This window comes from Puntigrus tetrazona, chromosome 5, assembly GCF_018831695.1.
Source record: "Puntigrus tetrazona isolate hp1 chromosome 5, ASM1883169v1, whole genome shotgun sequence".
Classification (NCBI taxonomy): domain Eukaryota; kingdom Metazoa; phylum Chordata; class Actinopteri; order Cypriniformes; family Cyprinidae; genus Puntigrus; species Puntigrus tetrazona.
Genome location: NC_056703.1, coordinates 16,194,937 through 16,214,408, shown reverse-complemented (window position 1 = coordinate 16,214,408; position 19,472 = coordinate 16,194,937). Strand labels below are relative to the sequence as shown.

The 19,472-nt window shown below is 35.4% G+C and overlaps 1 protein-coding gene across 1 annotated transcript in view; it reads right to left on the bottom strand.

Annotated features, from left to right (window-relative positions):
• tmem8b (transmembrane protein 8B) overlaps positions 1-19,472 on the bottom strand; it is a 106,879-nt gene that overhangs the window by 37,364 nt on the left and 50,043 nt on the right. Inside the window, 3 exon segments of the mRNA XM_043238291.1 lie at positions 11,368-11,565; positions 11,568-11,635; positions 13,336-13,469. Of these exon segments, the coding sequence (XP_043094226.1) occupies positions 11,368-11,565; positions 11,568-11,635; positions 13,336-13,469 (400 nt within the window).

Sequence of the window (19,472 nt, the reverse complement as noted above, 5' to 3'; positions counted from 1 at the left end):
GTAAAGCATGCTGCAAACAAGACCGCTACTCAAATGCCAAAATCGTCAAAACAATTAAGTTTTTTCCAATTTTTTTTAAACTACAGGCTAGACATGAAATTTAAGTTAGATTTACGTACAATATTAAGCTAATGCAATGATTAACCTTAATGCCAACAGAACTCCATTTAAATAATGTTCGCAATTTAAAAGGTTTCATTAAATCAGTAAACTACAATATATAACCTTCAACCAGTTGCAGCACTTTGGGGAATAAACATATAAACGACTTAATACCAGTCTTCGTATACTGCAAGAGGAGAAAGTATTAAGCTATGACAACAGCTACAGTATGAAATGACATTTCTTACAGTTGAAGGCCATAATGGAGACATTACTGAAGGCTAACATAAGATAGATAGAAATTACTGTTGTGTTCACAGTATATCAAAAAAGAAAAAAGCTACCTTGACTGTGTACTCTTGAGTTACAGACTTTAATAAAGGGGGAAGATCATCCATTATACACAAGAGTACTACCTTTGGACATGTGAAAGACAATGTGATCATTAATCTGAAAGGAAAAAAATGGTGTAATAAATAGAGAGCAGGTGTTTTATCCTGTAAAAACTAGTCTGCATCTGTCACTGTCAGCAACACACATTGAAAATGACAAATTACTTCAGGTACTGGCAGGGATACTGACATAAACATCAATGTTTCTACCACCAAGCTTTTGTTATCCTAAAAAATAAACCCACATTCACAAACATCTTCATTGTTTTTCCCTCCAATAGCTCAAACAGTATGTTTGATTCCCAGGACACTGATAAAATGTATGCAATCTCACAGATTTAATTTTTTATTTTTTTGACAAATACATAAATATAAATATTTAATGCATAATATCCGACTCTCTACACATGCTAAAATATTAAGTAATATTTACAGACTTCAATGCAAAGCATAGACTACATAAGCTACTATTACTTAAATTATTAATTTTAAACATTTGTTATTATCTGACTTAACACCATAAAAATTTGATATTATTTTAAATATTAGTACTTTGCAGCATGATACAAGAGATGAGAGGTGAGAGCAGTGTCTATATGAAATTTGAAATATTTTGATGTCATTTGACCGTCAGGGCTGACCAATCAGAGTGGAGCTTTCCACGGAGCTGTGTAATAAATGAAAATCATATTACCACATTCTGGAAACCCCAGTCCTCGAGGGACACTCGCTGAAAAGACGTTAGTCACAGGCAGAGCAATGTAAAGGTTGAGAAAACACGCTTTCAAGCTTTCTAGGACAAACACTGCGTACATCCACAGAGAAATTGCTGCTTTCACTATCTCTCGACTCCCAGAAGATCAGCAAATGCACTGATGTGATCCACCAAGACACAAGGGCGCAGGCAGGTGCTCTGTCCTTCTGTAGCCGACACAATTCCTCCCGCTGTAGACATCTTCCTGACAACACTACTTACAGGGATTTCTGTGCCATACCGAAAAAAGCAATCATCCCTGTCCAGGCTTTATTGTCAGAGGGGATGAAAAGCTCTTCCCAACATCTGACCGTTATCTCAGAACAATGTTAAACAAGGTCATCTTCTATCTCGTAAGATGGATGGGGTTATTATTAAATATCTTTGCAGGCTAATGCAGGACGCCTGTCTGCACAGAGTGGCTTTAAAGTTTAATGCATGAGGTGTTCAGGCACAAAGAGGCAAAAAGATAAAAGTAAACCAAGAATATTTTGGGAAGATGAATCACCTTCATCTGCTATTTGACACAAGATTACTCATGGAATATTTACAACAAAACTCAACTGTTTTTAGTTGCTAGGCAGTCCCCTGGCAGGCCGCGTCTTCTGCTCTCTTCGTCTGTCTGAGCTGCTTCGGTGCAGCACGCGCAATATTTCTCATGCTGTTCACTAACATAAGTGGGAAATGAAGCACACTCTAAATCCTTTTTAATTGGCTCTTTGATTCCACAGAGTCCTGATAACGATGGGTCAACAGGCGCATGGAAGTTTTTTTTTCCTCAGCTGAGACGCAAGCTCCCGCAGAGACGCAGTTGTTTAAGGTTAGACTTCTTTTCTTTTCCTTCTTTTGCCCATTAAAATTTCGTTCTTTTCTGTTTTTAATTCTCACCCATGCACCGCCATAACAATAAATGGCAGGAGGGCCAATGTCAAATGGAGACTTATCAGCCTAAAACACATGTGCTTTCTTTATCAACTTTTCTGCTATGCTCAAATTGGAAAGCTATTTTTTTTGTGTTCGTGGCATGTGTAATTTTATTTTTCAGCACCCCGGCCAATGAATATTTAATTAAGGAGCAAGTGGCCCTTGTTCTAACTGATTTGTATGTTTTGGCTGTTCTGTTGGTCTAGCCAGACTATTCTACACTGCTGTTACGAAAAAGAAAAGAAAAGAAAAGAAAAGAAAAGAAAAGAAAAGAAAAGAAAAGAAAAAAAGAAAAGAAAAGAAAAGAAAAGGAACACTAATTAAGAGTTATATTTTTGGAATGGTTTAAAGTCTTGCAGCAACACAAAAGCTGTGATAAGCAATTTTATTATTAATTACAGGCTCTTTAATCTGGACTCTAGTGAAATGAGCCTGTTATGGAGGATGAATAAAAAATAGGTGTGGGCCAAAATTTCTATGGTGGTCATAACTTTGAACAAGTTGCACGATCTTGTTCTTTAAATTAACAGGATGTTTAAAAATGTGTATTCTGCAGCATATAAAATGCCATTTAAAGCGAACAAACCTACAAGCCAAACATTCACATCAGCATGGCATGCACTATAATCTCCTTATTTTCCTTTGAATGTAAGTTGTTTGAAAAAGCAAGGCATGAATTCTTATTTTCTTGTTGTCGGGACACCACTGCGTCACAATGAAATTCATTTAAGTTTTCTTTTGTGGAAACTAGAAAGCACAGATCAACAAGACATTCTGTGTAAATTTGAACAAAGTGACGGTTGATGGATATATCGTGACCAATCATGAGATTCTGGGAGCTTCAGTTCCAGTCACACTGAGGTGAAATTTCCATGACATGCTTCATTTCTGAATTCAAACTTCAGGCATTCTTTGTGGCACTCATATTTCCAACACAACAGCTCATGTTGCTTTCAAACACTTCCACATACACCACACGACTTACAGATCCTAAATGATCACACCACATACCATATTGATAGACACTAATAATAAAGAATAATTGTAGTGAGACCATCTAAAGTGTGCACGCATACACATTGCCGTTCATTTTATTAATTAATTAATTACATATTTTATTAATTAGTGCTTTTATTTGTCAAAGACGCATTAAATTCATCAAAAGTGACAGTAAATACATTTAATAATCTTTAAAAAGGAAAATGGATTGGATGACTTTTTAAAATCCAAACGTATACCCACACGTATTGCAGGTTGACTTTAGAAAGAAGAAACAGACAGCAAAGTCAACAAACAAACGCACCAGATGCAAAGGCGTAATGCATTAATGAATATTAAAAAAGAAATGAATACATAAGCAAAACATAAAGCTGATTGGTACAAATTGCCCTGATGCCACTTTTGTTGCATGACAGCATATTACGAGACATACAGTAGTAATGGCATTATAACGACTTTGCCATCTAATTCTGTTTAAGAGGCACATCGCTCTCTGTTTTAGAAAGGTTTATATTGCTTTTTAGCCTTTATCAGGTGGCCTGTTTATGGTTATGCTTTTAATAAGATAAAAGAAAGAATGAGAGTAATAACTCTAAGACCAAACAATGTCTAAAATAAGATAGAACAGTCATAAAATTCTGAGACATTTCCATCAATACAATTGATTTTATAGGAAAAGCTCAGCATTTATTCTGGCCTTCAACATTTGCTGCATTAAATAAGCTGTGTAATATCCACTGATGGTTTTGTTATAGCTTGTTTTCCCCGCTGTGATGAGAGTACAGCAGGTAATTAGTTTACTGAAACTAATGTCTTCTGCTACTACCAAAGTCCTGCTTCACTTCACTAATTGACTGAGTAATTAAAACGGTTATCTAAAGCCATATCAACATATCGTCCTGCTGACCAAGTGCATTTTGCTTCATTAACAGGAGAATAAAGAGAACGACTCTATCAGTCTTGTCTGTTGTTTATATTTATTTTTAAAGGTGCAGTCGGTAATATATGGTTTATGTTTTATTGACTTTAATTTGACCCAGTGGTCCTGAGCTTTAAACTGACATCCATCATGCATCAATTTAGGTTATTAAACGAACAGTTCACCCAAAATTTGAATTTGCTAAAAATATATTGCCCCTGAGGCCCTCCAAGGTATAGATGTGTATGTTTGATAGGAACTGATTTAGTGAAGCTTAACATTACATCACTTTCCTCTGCAGTGCCGTCAGAATGAGAGTTCAAACAGCTGACAAAAATAAAAGTTTTTTTTTTCATAAAAAATCCATAAAAATCTTTTGACTAATAGTATTAATGTAAATATGAGTTTTCATCTTATGTCTTGTGAAAAACTATTCATGTCTTTATTTGCAGAAACCACTGAGACTTTTAGAAGTATATGCCTGGCTTCAGTGTTAAAATATTCACGCTTTTCCTTCTCTTAAATCAAGCGTGACAGTCCAGTGATGTGTAAATAATGTTCTCTTTAGTATTAACAACTCAAACTGTTGTGCTGCTGATGGAGAGGAATGAGCTTTGTTGCCATAATTTAAATCATAATAAAACAGAATTAGACATTTTAATTATTCAATGGCATGTCATCTAATTATGAAAGCAATTTTAAAGAATTCATATGAATGGCCTGAAGAAATTATGATTGCAGGCTTTTGAGGTTACTGTGTCCATGAGAAAACATTCAATCACAGAGGCGATGAAGGAGATGAGCGCTTTGTACACATCACCGCACAATAGTAAAGCCAGCATAAAAATAAAGAAAACAAACCTCAGTTTTATTAGAACAGAAATCAAAGAAAACAAAATTAATGGCATGCGTGTATGTGTCCTCTAGGTCAAACTAAATTATTTTACATGAAATGTTTTAAATACACAATAATGCTATAATGCTTCACAATGTGGCCTAATGACAAACAATGAGACCGATTTCTCATCTCTCGATCCATTATATTTCCTAAACTTCCCCCAGTGGGCCCACAGGACTCAACTCAGTAACATTAGCGAAGCAAACAAACACCGACAAGACATCAGCAGTAACCCGAAAGAACTTCAACAGAAACAAAACATTTTGCATTTAACAAATGCTTACCATACTGCTGAACTGTCTGACAACAAATCACCAAAAAAAGTGTTATGCAAGCTTTCTGGTTGACAAGTCTACACAATGAATGTATGGTTAAAAAAAAAAATCCATGAAAAATAAACAAAATAATCATCACCAGGCATAGCTCCAGCTCCAAGGTGTAAAGTTGGCCGAGGAAGGCCAAGGTGGCTACATGAAATAGCCAAGTGAAAAACCAGTGAAAAACATGGCACAGCTACATTCATAATATCTGAATGGCATGAAATGTATAGTTAGGTTTTTCATATGCAACAATATGTGATATACTGTTGTTCAGAACTACAGCAGTTTTAAATAACAAAAATCTGCATATATTTGTGAAATAATCATTTTAAAAAGGCAAATAATTACCATATAATGTAATTTTTTTTACCAGTTATTTTGTTTTTATTTTAATGTGTTAATTATCACATTATGTGTCTGTGTTTACATATAAAGTTTAGTATATACACTTTGTTTTCTGAAATCTAACAAGCATTCTTTTGCTTCACTAATTACATTCAATTCTGTGTCGGAGGCCCACTACCAAACTCCCTTAACCTTTAATTTGGTCCATTTAGCCTCACTAACTGTTGATCGCAATAGAGGTCTGAGGGAAAGTGTCCAGAACGGCTTACATATCAATAGCAACAGCGCACTTTAAACATGTCTCTCCTCATTATCTCCTGCTATTATCTCTCATCAGTGTGTCAACAAGAAGGATAAGCAGCTGTTTGTCTCTTTGCACAGGTGTTTGATCTCTCCGCATACATATGCTTATTCTTGCCCAATCTCTCCATGAGAGCTGTGCCCAACAACTGTTAAGCAAGTTGGCACCTGCCAGACTGGTAGCACGCTGATTGCTCAGAGACTTTTTTTGTCCTGCTTCGGCCTTCAAACGCATTTCAACATTAACAACAAATATATAGATCAAACTTAACCCTTTAAGCCTTGAATCTGAAGTATTTTCCTTCTCCTGCCCATTGTAGAGAATGTAAAAGTCAATAAAAATGCAATTCCCTGTGTGAAATTGGTTTATGGCTCCATGAAGGTTGGACATTGCGAAGTCATGGCTACCGGCGGGGAAATTACACTATATTTTGCATTTAAAATGCTGTGGTAAAAGGTCACAGCTTCAATATCCTCAAAGTGAGAAAGCTCTTCAATATTGGTCACACTCTTGCATTTTTTATTCATCGTTTAGAAAATGTAACTGTACATTATCAAAGCACACTTGAGCTGTAGGATTTTTTTTTATACAAAATAGGTCTATATTTACTTTACAGCTAGAATAAATATTGTTTAACCATAACCAAAGTTAAACTCGAAATAAAATTTCAGATATTCATGAGACCAGCTAAACAATCAATAGCAATAAGAATGGTGCTCGTCGAAAACGCAATTACGCTTAACTACGTTATTTGTTCTCCATTTTGCGTTACGGATCCCAATCACATTTGTGCTGATGCCATTACTAAAGAGAAATATATTCCTCGGTAGGGAATGTAGTTATTTCATTCAGTGTTGAATTAGCTCATTTCAGTCCTCGGAGCTCTTCAGGGTCTAGAACTATTAATAGTCATATCGTCATGTTAAGACACTGAAACTCATCATTAATGCTGATAAAAACGCATCAGTCTCAATTAAGCCTCCTTTTATTGTGTTTTAACCTTCTCGTCTCCTTGAGGGCTAGACGGAGTCCAATGAGCACCAGAAAAATCAAGCAAAATGTAAAATCTTATATTTGCATTTCGGCTCTCCCAATAATAGTGGTCTGCAGAAATAGCGAGTGTGGTAAAAGCCCCAAACCTTTTCTGTTGATGAATTACAGCTGTGTGATGAAGAGCAGTTTGGGGGCTAAAATTTGCAGCTCATTGTTTTGAAACTGCTTTTGAAATCCCACGACTGGGATCCTTTTCAATTTGGCTGCGTATATGTCTCCCAAACAAAGAGGACTCCCTCAAGCATGGAGCTCATGAGTGATTAGCACAATTAATGACACTATCAATATCACCATTTGGTGACAGCAACAGCAACAAGAGAAGTACAGTTTGGAAAAAAAATTAGGATTATGTAAGACAGGGGCGTCAAACTCATTCAAGATTTTTGCAAGATGGTAATTTATTGGTTTACATTGGCCAGAGTGGACTAAATGTCACCTTATGTCATTTCTTATATTCGAAAAACGCATTACACTTCTGGATTAAAGTCAAGGTCTAATTGAATAAACATAGCCACTATATTAAGACTGTCCTAAAAACAAGTTTAACCAACTAGCATTAAGCTGAGAAGCAATATACACTAAATTAAAACAAATTAGTTTTAATTTGAATAGATTCAAATTAAAACAAATCTGTTTTTATGTAACTAACTTAAAATTACTTTTAAATACTAAAAAAAAATATATATATATAATATATGACTACCCTGATGACTTTATACAACCAGCCACACAGAACATGGCACAAAACAAAAGGGAGCATATGGAAATGACTGAATATTTATTATGGAAATAAGTGAATGGGAAGGTTTTTAGCATAATTGAAATTTTCCCCTCAAATCATCCTTCAGTCCAAATCTGACTCCTCTACTAGTAATGTGTTTGACAGGCCTGATCTAAAACATCAAATGAACATACACAACATGTCTTTTTAGCAGATACAGACCACAAAATTTCTACAAAATAACAACACACTATTGAACAATGCTCACTGTCTAACTTCTGTTTTTTCCATTTTGTTTTGTTCTGCATATGCTTCACTCAAATAAATAATTTTATCTCACAAAGAGAAGAATGACCATACATCAAAGCCATTACAAGAAAAATACTCAGTGTCTACTGAAACAAATCAATTGGCCAATTTTATATCACTATAATAAAAAGGTTTTTTTTTAAGGCAGTCGTTTTTCATAATCCTTTAGGTTACACCATAATAGTAGCTGACTAAATCAGAGGACTGTATAAAATATGAATTATAATCAGTTTTGATTTTTTGACTATCCTATCGACAAACGCAAGGAAATGAATTCAACATACACAGAAACTCCAGAACAGACGGTTCTTGTTGAACTTGTAAATGTTCTGTTCTCTCCATTAAGAATATCAGGAGAACCGAATGGTGTAGAGAAATGGCAAAGGAAGGACATGAAGGGTCATAGCTCCTTGGGAGATGGGAGAGAGATGGCAGCCAGCCAGTATCTGCTGTTTGGAGAAATTGATCAAAGAAAGGGGAGCTAGGTTCAGAATAATTGAATTAAGGCTGACAGAAGCGCTGACCAAAACCTTCAGACATAGGTGATACTACAAGGTCATGTGATGCAGAGTATGGACCATCACAACTGGTGAAATGCATAACATAGAGGAGAAATGAATGACAGTGTTAGATGATGTCGATTGCAGTGCTTTCAGGTCACTGGTTTTACTACGTTTAATAATAAGAGGTACTAATGATGGGTGAACACAGGTATAGTGGGATACTTAATTATAAGTATCCATCATTACATGCACATTCTTCCATTACTATAAATCTGCATTAACTTCATCCAAAATTAGTGTGCATTGACATAGATGTGTCCGTTTGGATTATGTTTTTAAAGAAGCCAGTAACAAAATATTGTCTGCTATACCTTTTAACAACTGTATATTCAGCTGCATCTTTTCACAGAAGAATTTAATCAACAACAAATATGAAAAATCACCTAGGAGCAAAAACACTGTTAATGTAGAAAAAAAACCATAGAGGGCTGTAGGCTAGTAGTACAAATCTTTGGTGCTTATTATGTTGATATTTCATGAATGCATTAAAAGGGAATGAGAAAATGTGAGATTACTAGCAAATCTATTCCTAATAACTTTGAAATAACAATTCCTGTTAAACAAATTGAATTGAAATCTGCAACAACACCAAAAAAAGCCAGCAAAAACTGGGATATTTTTAATCTATTGTAATGTTTTAATCTTTCGACGGCCCAAATTCATTGAGCAAAATGGATTTTGTTCCTCCTTTATGAATGCAGCAAATACTCTGAAGTGACAAAATTGACTCTCAGCCTTGAATGTGACAGAACGGCACTGCAATAAGTCCTTGCTAGACAGGTTTTTCCTTTTTCTGCTCCTTACGCTGCGTACAGATAATGCTCTCCGCAGGTACACCGTCTCATCATGGCCAATTGTTTCCCCTCTGTGAGTGCTTTATCTAAGCTGGTCTGAGACTGTTCAGCCTCATTGAACATCAATGGCCCTCCTCTTCATCCCCTCTTACCGAGCCATCAGCGCCAACATCCCTTGGCATCAAGGCTGTAACAAAGGCAGGGATTCTGCTGCACCGCAGGACATGGAGAACAGAGAAAAGGAGGAACAGCCGAACAGAAAAAAGCTCACACAAAATGAAAGAACAAGGTAGTTTTGAAGAGGAAGATAGATTTGATAGAAGCAGAGTTGAAGATTTTTGCTAACTCTCGTGAGGAGGAGAAATTCAATTTTGACCTTGTAAACTGGAGGTGTTTTTGAGATAATATTTTAATGATCCAATCAGCCATTCTGAGAAAATCAGGTCATATGAGCACACCATAAACAACAGCTGTGTAATTTGAAACAACGTACAGATTTAAGCAGAATGAGCAAATCACCCAGAGCGAGTCTTTTTAACTGAGCGTGCAACTTCCCGATGCTGCAATAATACGGTCCATGTGACCGAATTGAGTCCCCCGTCTATTTCACACATTGCGAGCAGCCCAATTGCCATATTTATCACGAGGACTCAAGACACGGAAAAGTACGGAATTCATCAACACTTCATTGTAACATCAGGCAGAATAAAAAGCGGAGGCTCCAATCCATGACAGGGTCCTCATCTGAGCCCACTGAGGTTCCAATTTGTCACAGAGATTCATAACAAAGCCTGTCTCTCTCTAAACACACTTTAATTTCCCAACTCCACCTGGGCCATGAGAACACCTGCCTTTGTAAAAACCCTTCCAGCAGCGAAGTCAGAATGCATTCCAGGTAGCTTTAATATGCTCAAATGCAATTCATCGCAATGCTGAAACTAAACAATGACTAGGAGCCATATGCCTGTAACATTTGTACTGATAAATCCCAATGAAGAATTAATGAAGCCTGGATCAAATCTGCAAGCTGTTGCCCTCTCATTTGTGCTGGACTAAAATATTTCCACTGGAGTCTGCTGGGATTGTTGCAACCTACAGCACTACAGGCTATCAATGAATCAGCGAATGTATTGGCATCCAGTACCGTGCCCCCAAACACTGGCTGGAAAAAATGGTACCAGGTGGGCCTATTCATAGTGTGATTTTATTTTACCAGAGGAAAGCCTATGGTAAATGATATGTCAGAGCCCAAAACATTGATTAGACTGTATTACGGGTTCATTACGATATGGATTACCGCATTACCTGTTGCACATTAACAGATAATGGTAAAACATTATACACACAGTAGACCCGAATAAATGTACTTTTAAGTTTTAATGAATAAACGTCATTCACTGAATCATACCAAATCAAAAGACATCTGCTGCTGTATTTTTGGTTTTAAAAGAATTCTCTTATTTTCAAGGCTATATGTATTTAATCAATAATACAATAAAAATAGCAATATCGCAAAAATATTAATGCATTCAAAAATATGGCACTAGTTGTTAAGTTTAGGTACTGGGTAGGATTACGAATGTAGAGTATGGTCATGTAAAATATGTGCTTTCAAAAGTAGTAATAAACCGTTAATATGTTAATAATAGTATGCTAGTAAGCAACTAAAAAACGTAAAAATTGGTGGCTATACTAAAAGTGTTACCAAATATGGTAACACTTTATTTTATGATTACACCAATTAGTTGCAGAGGATGGAATGTTCAGATTGATTATGAAGCCGCACTCTAAAAATACTGGGTTAAATATGGACAAACGCAGCAGTTGGGTTGTTTTCAACCAAAAGTTGGGTTAAACGGGTTTGTTCATGTTCTACCCAGCACTGGGCTGTACCGCATTACTTAACCCAGCATTTATAGAGTGTATGACTGATCTAATTTGATCCAAAATGTAAATTTAAAACAAGTTCTTACCTTTAACCTGAATGCCAATACGAAAGTAGACGTCTGAGCTACTGAGGTAACGCTCCACCAAAATATAGTACCACTGCTCCCAGGATGGCAGCGGGACCTCCAGCTCACAGGGAATGTTCTCTCTGCAGTCCACAGCGCTGGAGTTATGCACAGGTGGGGCCCTTGAACGGATCTTCAGCAAAACCGGACAGCTTTCCCGCTTTTGTTCTTTGTATTGCAGTCCACAAGCTGTACCTTCACTCGAGAGATGTAGTTTGGGAGGAACACTCTGCCAGGTACAAGGGAGAGAAATGTAAAGGACATCTGCTTGAAAGCTACACTGACTGCAGCAGACATTGTCTCATGAGATATAACAATACTAGTATGCTTATCGAAATGCCAAAGAAGCATTATTAACAGGAATGTCTTGTACTCTCAGGAGACCTCTAAACTTCAGCCCATTATAGCAAACTTGAAAATGCATAAAGCAATTAATTGATATCTCTGCATCCTAATTTTCTACATCAATACCAACTAATCAGGAAACGATTGCAAGTTGCCCTTTTCAATTTGAACAGAGATGGAGAACAACTGTGAAGTTAGAATAAACAATTAATATCTACTTTTTTGGCCATGACACAATTGGCTTTGTCTTTTGGTTTTTGATAATTAACAATACGAGCAGCACAACAAATGCTCAATCAAACAGAACAAAGGTTGTTTACAGATCTGCTGGATCGCTTCGGGGAAAAAAAGAGTTTTGAGAACTTGGTCTTTGAAATTTGCCATGAAAAAAAAAAAAAACATTTATTGCGTGGCTAATTTATCCCTTCTTCCAATTTTACGCAGCACTGTTTTGTATTTCACAACTGAATAAATAGTATGTCCTAATATGAATATTACAAATTTGTATTTAATTGACAAACTAAATGACAAGAGCTATGCATAATAACTGTATTTAACATAGTTTACTAGATTTTTATTACATATAAGATGATTCCTGTTTCTTCCTACATACTCTTCCTACTTATTTCATGTGGCAGATATCTTGTATATGCTATGAAAAAGTGTATACTAATATCCAGACATCCATTAAACAGCAGCTGCCTAAGTGTCACTGCCGAAAACCAGCTTTTAATGATACAAAAAAGCCCATCTTCATAATGTCCAGCACTCAAGGTCTTTTCTTTGTACCGTGTTGTTTATGAATGCATTTCATCACCTCTCCCTCCTCCATTTTCCTCTTTTTCATTTAGAAAGACTTTATTTGCTAATTGAGAGGAGAGCTTTAATATCTGAACCTAATGAGAGTAGAAGCTTGAAATGGAGGGAAGCTTGAGAAAAGGATGTGTGTGGAATGGTAAAGGGTTGAGAGCAGAACGAGGGAGAGAAAAGGTGAGAGACTCGCGCGGTGTGTGCGTTCGTGCGTCTGATAAGGTAAGATGTGTGAAAGTCTGCAAAGATGACAACAGAGTGGAAATTCTCACATCTTAAAAGATGGTTTTATTTAAGTGTTTGGAATCAAATGAGGGTGATTACACCACAGTTCATGAGTATGGGGTTGTAAAATTATTTTGTGTTTTTATGTTTTAAGTGTTCACCAAGGCTGCATTTATTTGATCAAAAATACAGCAAAACTATTTTATTGTATTTTAGTGATGGCAAAGCTAAACTGTCAGTGTCACTGAATAGAAATCATTCTGTTGAAAATAGTTGTCCTGCTTAATCGTTTTGTGGAAACCATCATACATTTTTCAGGATGAATAGTAAGTTCAAGAGAACAGCATTTATATGAAATAGAAATTATTTGTAAATGTCACTTTTAATGAATTTAATGCAACTTTGCTGAATAAAAGTTTTTTAAAAAAAAATCTGATCCAGACATTTCAATGACAACTAAGTAAACTATCCCTATATTTTTGGTTGATTTTCTGTGTGTGTGTTTAAGTGGATACACTGCATCTTGATTTCATCTTAATTTTCACTCACTTGTAGAGTACCGATCTATTGTGAAGAGGAATCATCTGGTCAATGAAGTAACCAGGATACAGCACCGAAATCCCAATGAGCCTCTGAACAATGAGCTGAGGTTGAAAGAGGTACTGACATTCCTCGTGAAGACCCTGCACAAAACAGTGAAACAAACAGGAAATAGATGAATTAGTTGCACGTTAAATTCCACTCGGGATGCACCTTCAAATAAACTGAGCCATGAAATATAGCGTCACAAAAACTGTATACATGCATATCATGATATGGAAATGCTCGTGGAAGGGGGGCAACTCCCACTGAGAGAGCCTTATGATCACTTCAAATGGAGGGAAACTGTCGTTGCATTTGCATTGCTTCTGATGATTTGCTGTGTGATATTTCTCACGGCCAACTGCACAACAACTCCCACCTCACGCTCTGGAGAAAAAGATCAAACGCTATTGTCGTTTCTCCACTTGGTGAAAAATTCAGATAAAAGATTTTGAACTGTCTGCAATTTTTACTCATTCCAAACAAGTGGAGGATCCAGGCAAAAACCTTGTCTTCTTTGAATTCTGCTTTGCATTTACATTTCTTCTTTTAGCAGACACCATGATGTAAAGTGATTTTAAAAATGAGGAACACAACAAAATGAGTGATTCATCTTAAAGATGCAAGGACAATTTATTTTGAGAAATTAAAAAAAAAAAAAAAAAAAAAAAAAAGGACAAGAGTTGGGGATTGAAATTCATGAATAAAAAATGAATACTGAGCACAGGGAAATCTGAGACTTTTATTTGGCAGAATATGATTAATTATGTCTAATAAAAAAATGTGTCAAAAATCCTTGCTCAAAGTGTAAGGTGGAGCGTCTTTTATTAGGTGTGCTTGGTTGTAAATAAAAAATGGAAATGTAACACACATTATAGTCATCAATTTGTTTTTATTTTTAATTAGCAAAGACACAGATTAAATGTATCAAAAGGTATGTTTATATATTAAAAATAAAGAAATGTAATAAAGACTGTTCTTTTGAACTTTCTCATCAATAAATCCTAGAAAAAAAGGTATCTTGTTATTATGCTGTTATTATTCTAATAAAAACAAGAATTGTTTCTTGTGCTCTAAATCCGTGTTTTACAATTATTTATGCAATAATGTAGAAAATGTATTTTTGTCAACAGAGGAATAAATTAAAATGGTAACACTTTACAATAAGGTTCTTTAGTTAACATTAGTTAAGAACATTAGATAAGAATGAACAATACTACTATAGCATTTATTAATCTTATTTAATGCTAATTTCAGCATTTATTAATGCATTATTACATTCACATTAATTAATGCACTGTGAGCTAACATAAACTAACAACGACTAAATATATTTTTATGAACTAACGTTAAACAAATACTGTAATAAATGTATTGTTCATTGTTTGTTTGTGTTAGTTAATACATTAACTAATGTTAACAAATGGCACCTTATTGTAAAGCGTTACCATTACAGTTCTGAATATACTGTAATAACACAGCAAGCAGTGTTTTTAAACATTTCACAGTATTTCAGTTTTTAACAATATTTTTTATCAAATACAGTAAATGCAGCCTTTGGCGAGCATAAGAGACTTCTTACAAAATAATTTAAAAGACTTACTGACCCCAAACATTTAAAAAACAATATATTTGAACATGCCACTAATAACTATATGATATGTACCGCTTTAACAGACTATAGGCTTTTTGAACTAAACTGCTTTGTTTTCACCATTACAGGATCACAGTTGGCAGTGTTATCAAGAGATGCATAGCTGTAAAATCCTCATTGGTTTCAATATACAACAGATGTTGTGGCGTACGCTCCAATTAAAGATCTGAAGATCTGTATAGATTCGCAGACAATTTTTCACCGTGCAATTGCATGAAGACTTGAGGTGTGAGAAATGGAGGTGGAGGGATTAAAGACGGAGAGAAGATGAGGGAATCCGAGAGCTTTTATTTATTATGGCACACCACGGAAAATTACAATGCAGCGTTTCATCATGGAAACCTCGGCTTCTCTCACGCAAGGTACTCCTGCCCTAAACACATTCATCATTGTCGAACGGCGTAGTATAACCCCTCCTCTCTACTCGGCCAGCGTCTTTTCTTAGCATCTCCACACCGAGAAACACAATCAGGCCAAACAAAGAGGTATTAAATGTCCAGGAATCACGCTAAAAGAATGCATTAGCTTTCCAGAGCGCACGTCTCTCTGTTTCCGTCGTTCGTACAGGACTACCGCCTGACACGAGGGGTCATTTTCGCTGGCTTTTTCAAACCACAGCGCTGTCGAATGTCAACCGCATATCACTGCTGGCTTCCTGTTGAGGTCAGTCAGCCATGTTATTACTTCATAAGGTAGGGAGCGAGTCTGCTGCCGCATCTGTCAGTTCAATGCAGTTAAACAATAACCGAGCAGTCGTCAGCAGCGGCGGCCTCTTTCGGCGCTGAGAAGGGGGCGGGGCAACGGAAAGAGCTAATTGGCTTGCAGTGGTGTGTGATTAATTATGCTGTGGGATTCACTGCCTCAATAGTCATCCTATAATTAGATATTTTCAAGACATGAATAAAAAAAAAAATCTTTAAAAAGCCTGAACCAAAAATGTAATTTACAAAATTCTCTGTGATATGAATTAGTAGCCTAGAGTATAACATTAGGACATTGATGCTATGATTGTGACAGTGTGCATTAAAACAGAACTGGCAACATAAACACATCATTCCGCATCTGTATAGCAGCTGATAGAAAAAATAAATTCAGTTGCATTATAAAATACATAAACTTTTATATTTTTCTGTTAAGAAACGTAGACCATATGCTTACTTCACCACTCAAAGGTTTGGGGTCAGTAAGATATTAACACTTTTATTCAGCAAGCTGCAATAAATGAATAAAAAGATTGATCAAAATATTGTTATAAAAATTATATTTAATTCAAATGTCTTTTAGTTTTCCTGTTTATTTTTATACATTGCCATATGATGTGCTACAAATAGTAAAAAGTTGACTGATTGCGACATATGACATATATATATATAAGTGTACTGCTAATATTTATTATGTATATATAAATATACGCATGTATATATTTAAGAAAAAATATGATTTTATATTAAAGATATTGATATAAATGTAATGTAAATATGTGTAAATATTTTCAAAATATATACTGTATGTGTAAATACACAGTATGCACACATATATGAACAAATACGTTTATTTACTTTTATTTAATATTCGTAATAGCATTCAGACAACATGTTTACAATATAAATATTGGTATCTCAGCATTAGGGAAAGAATGGGAGCAAAAAACTAACTACTCTAAATAATGTATAATACTTTACAAAAAAAAAAAATTGAAACTTAGAATTGTTCTTATTAAGCATATTAGAGATTATAAATAACCACAAACAAAATCTTTTTTAAAGACAAGCTTTTGTCTTTGTATATTTACGCTTGAAAGACTTACGAAGACATTTCTGGTTGGTGAATATAATGAGCAGCCGACGCATTCTGGGTATTTTCAAGGGACAGAACGTTTCAGTGCACTCGAGTGCTTTTGACAACGGGACACCTTAGAAACGGCTGGCTCCCTGGCCAGAACACTGATGATGTCCCGTGCAAGAAGCTAGCAAATAATCCACAATTTATTTTCTGCAGCTTTCATTATGACAGTAAACATTAATGTCAATATTTCAGATCAGTAGCTAATCAAAACCACGTATTTGTCATTGTTTGCTTCAGTGCTTAATGCACCTAACCTCCAGAAACAGCCGAGGCTTCAAAAATAGCCTTGACAAACCAGAGGTATGTGTTGTAATGGTGGCAGAACACATTTTCATTTCATTTCATTTTTTTCTAAGTCGCTTTGGAGCATTTCTCAGATCAGAAAAGAAATTTTCTAAACTACTTGTTAAACCTCCACGTCATCTAGTCACTTGTGCGGTTTGTCATTCTTTTGAACAAATTGTGATTTCTTTGGTACATTCAGGCAACTGATTATGTGCATTTGTCTGCGGTTTCCCACAATTTTAGTTGCTAATATCATGTTTCTCTGTGCTATAGTCTTAGCCTTCAAAACATCAAATAGGTTGCATAGAAGTTTTTATCTAAAAAGAATATAATGTAAAGGTGTAAATAATTCCATTTTAGACAAATTGTCAATAAATAAGCCAGCGAAAAAATAAAGCCCAAGGAGAACTGTTGTGCGCCTCAGATCAACACACAGCGGTGTTTCATTAATGAATCCGTGATTTTAAATGAATAGTGAATCAATGATTCATCGAGCCATCCATAAAAAGAATCAATCGAATCAATGAATGACTGAATGACAGGGATTTGCCACCACCTACTGGCATGTTTAGTTTTTCATTTAGACTATTGTTCGATTTATAAAGTAATTTCATATTTTACAATATATTTCTTTTCTGTATGTTGAACTAAAATACTATGTCGATTGATTGTTTATTTTCTAAATAAACACAGCGATAACTATTATCCTTAATATCCTTAATTTTATGAATTTTATGAATTGGGATATTGTGTGATTAATTAGACTTTTAGTCAAGTCATTTATAGTGGTTTTAACAATAGTATCTAATATGAGAATAGTGTGTCAAAAAATGCATCTCAAGAATCTCTCTAACCATATATAGACAGAGAACATCACAAGAGTTACAAATTCTGACAGTGGATGAACATCCAGAAAACAATCAGGGTCAACAGCCGAGAGGAAGAAGAGGAGTAAGGATGCTTGGTGGAAGGGTACAGAGGCAAAACAGAAGAACAGGCAGAAGAGGCCAAGAAGAGAGACGATGAACATCAGATGAAATAAGGGTTGTAGACTATGTTGTCTATCATTGCCTTACAATGGCTGAAGGGTGCAGCTAAATATTCAGAGATCAACCATATTTTCAATAATTCAAACACATACACATATCCCACGTACAGTAATGTGTAAATTTGTAAAATGTGTAAAAAGGATGATTCGAGAAATGCACTTAAACGACGGAAAGGCCTGTTTGGTGGATTTGCACCACTGGGCAGGTGTCACTGCATAGACGGCTTCCTGAGTCATGTGTCGTTCATTATCTCTGGTGTATTATCAGGGTCTAATTCGCTCTCAGCTTGATTAGAAGACTCTTTCATTTCAGCACGAACCGTTCTGCAAATCACTTCTGCAGCCATACACCAGAACTAAGATAGTCTCAAGGCGGCAGGTTTGTCTTCTCTGTAATAAGTGAGACATTTACATGGACACGCAAAGAACAGTTCTTTGATGGCTTCAATAAACTCTTTGTTTCCCCTATTACAGAATAAACAAGTAATTTTTCATAGCATGCTATGCAGTCTGTTTGTGTACTCCAATTCTAATATTATATATATATAAAGATGACTATTATACCTACAGCGCTGGTCTCAAACTCAATTCCTTGAGGGTCACAGCACTGCACAGTTTAGCTCCAACCCTAATAAAAAGCTAATCAGGTCTTCAGCATTACTAGACACTTCCAACCAGGTGTGATTTGAAGCTGGTTGGAGCTAAACTGTGTATAGCTGTGGCCCTCCAGGAATTGAGTTTGTACCAGAATGTGTAGTTATGGTAACGACTAGCAGAAGCTGCCAGGGTAAAACTAACCAGTTACCCTCCGTGTGTGAACTTGTTAAAACCTTCATTTTAAACATAATTTCCAGTGTGATGGTTGAGCACCAATTTTTAAAAGTTTTTTGTAGCCAAAATGTAAACAAATTTGGAATAAAATGTACCTTTGAAATAATGAATGTAAAATAATTCCAGTTGCTTCAGTTTCACTATTTTTAACCTTTGCGATAAAAACAATTAGAAAGAGTTTTATCATTACTCACAGTAAACAAAATTATGAAAGAAAGACATGTTGATCTAAATGACATAACAGAATATTTTAAAATACATTTGAATATTTTATATACCTTCATTTATTCTTGTGCTGAATGGCGCTCAAGAAACATTTGTCATTACTTTTTATGTCGAGAATACTTTTGTCTTTTTCATAAAATTTCAACAGAAAAGCATTAAGGGAAAAAAGATGTCTTTTATAACATTGTAAATGTCTTGGCTGTCACTACTGATCAA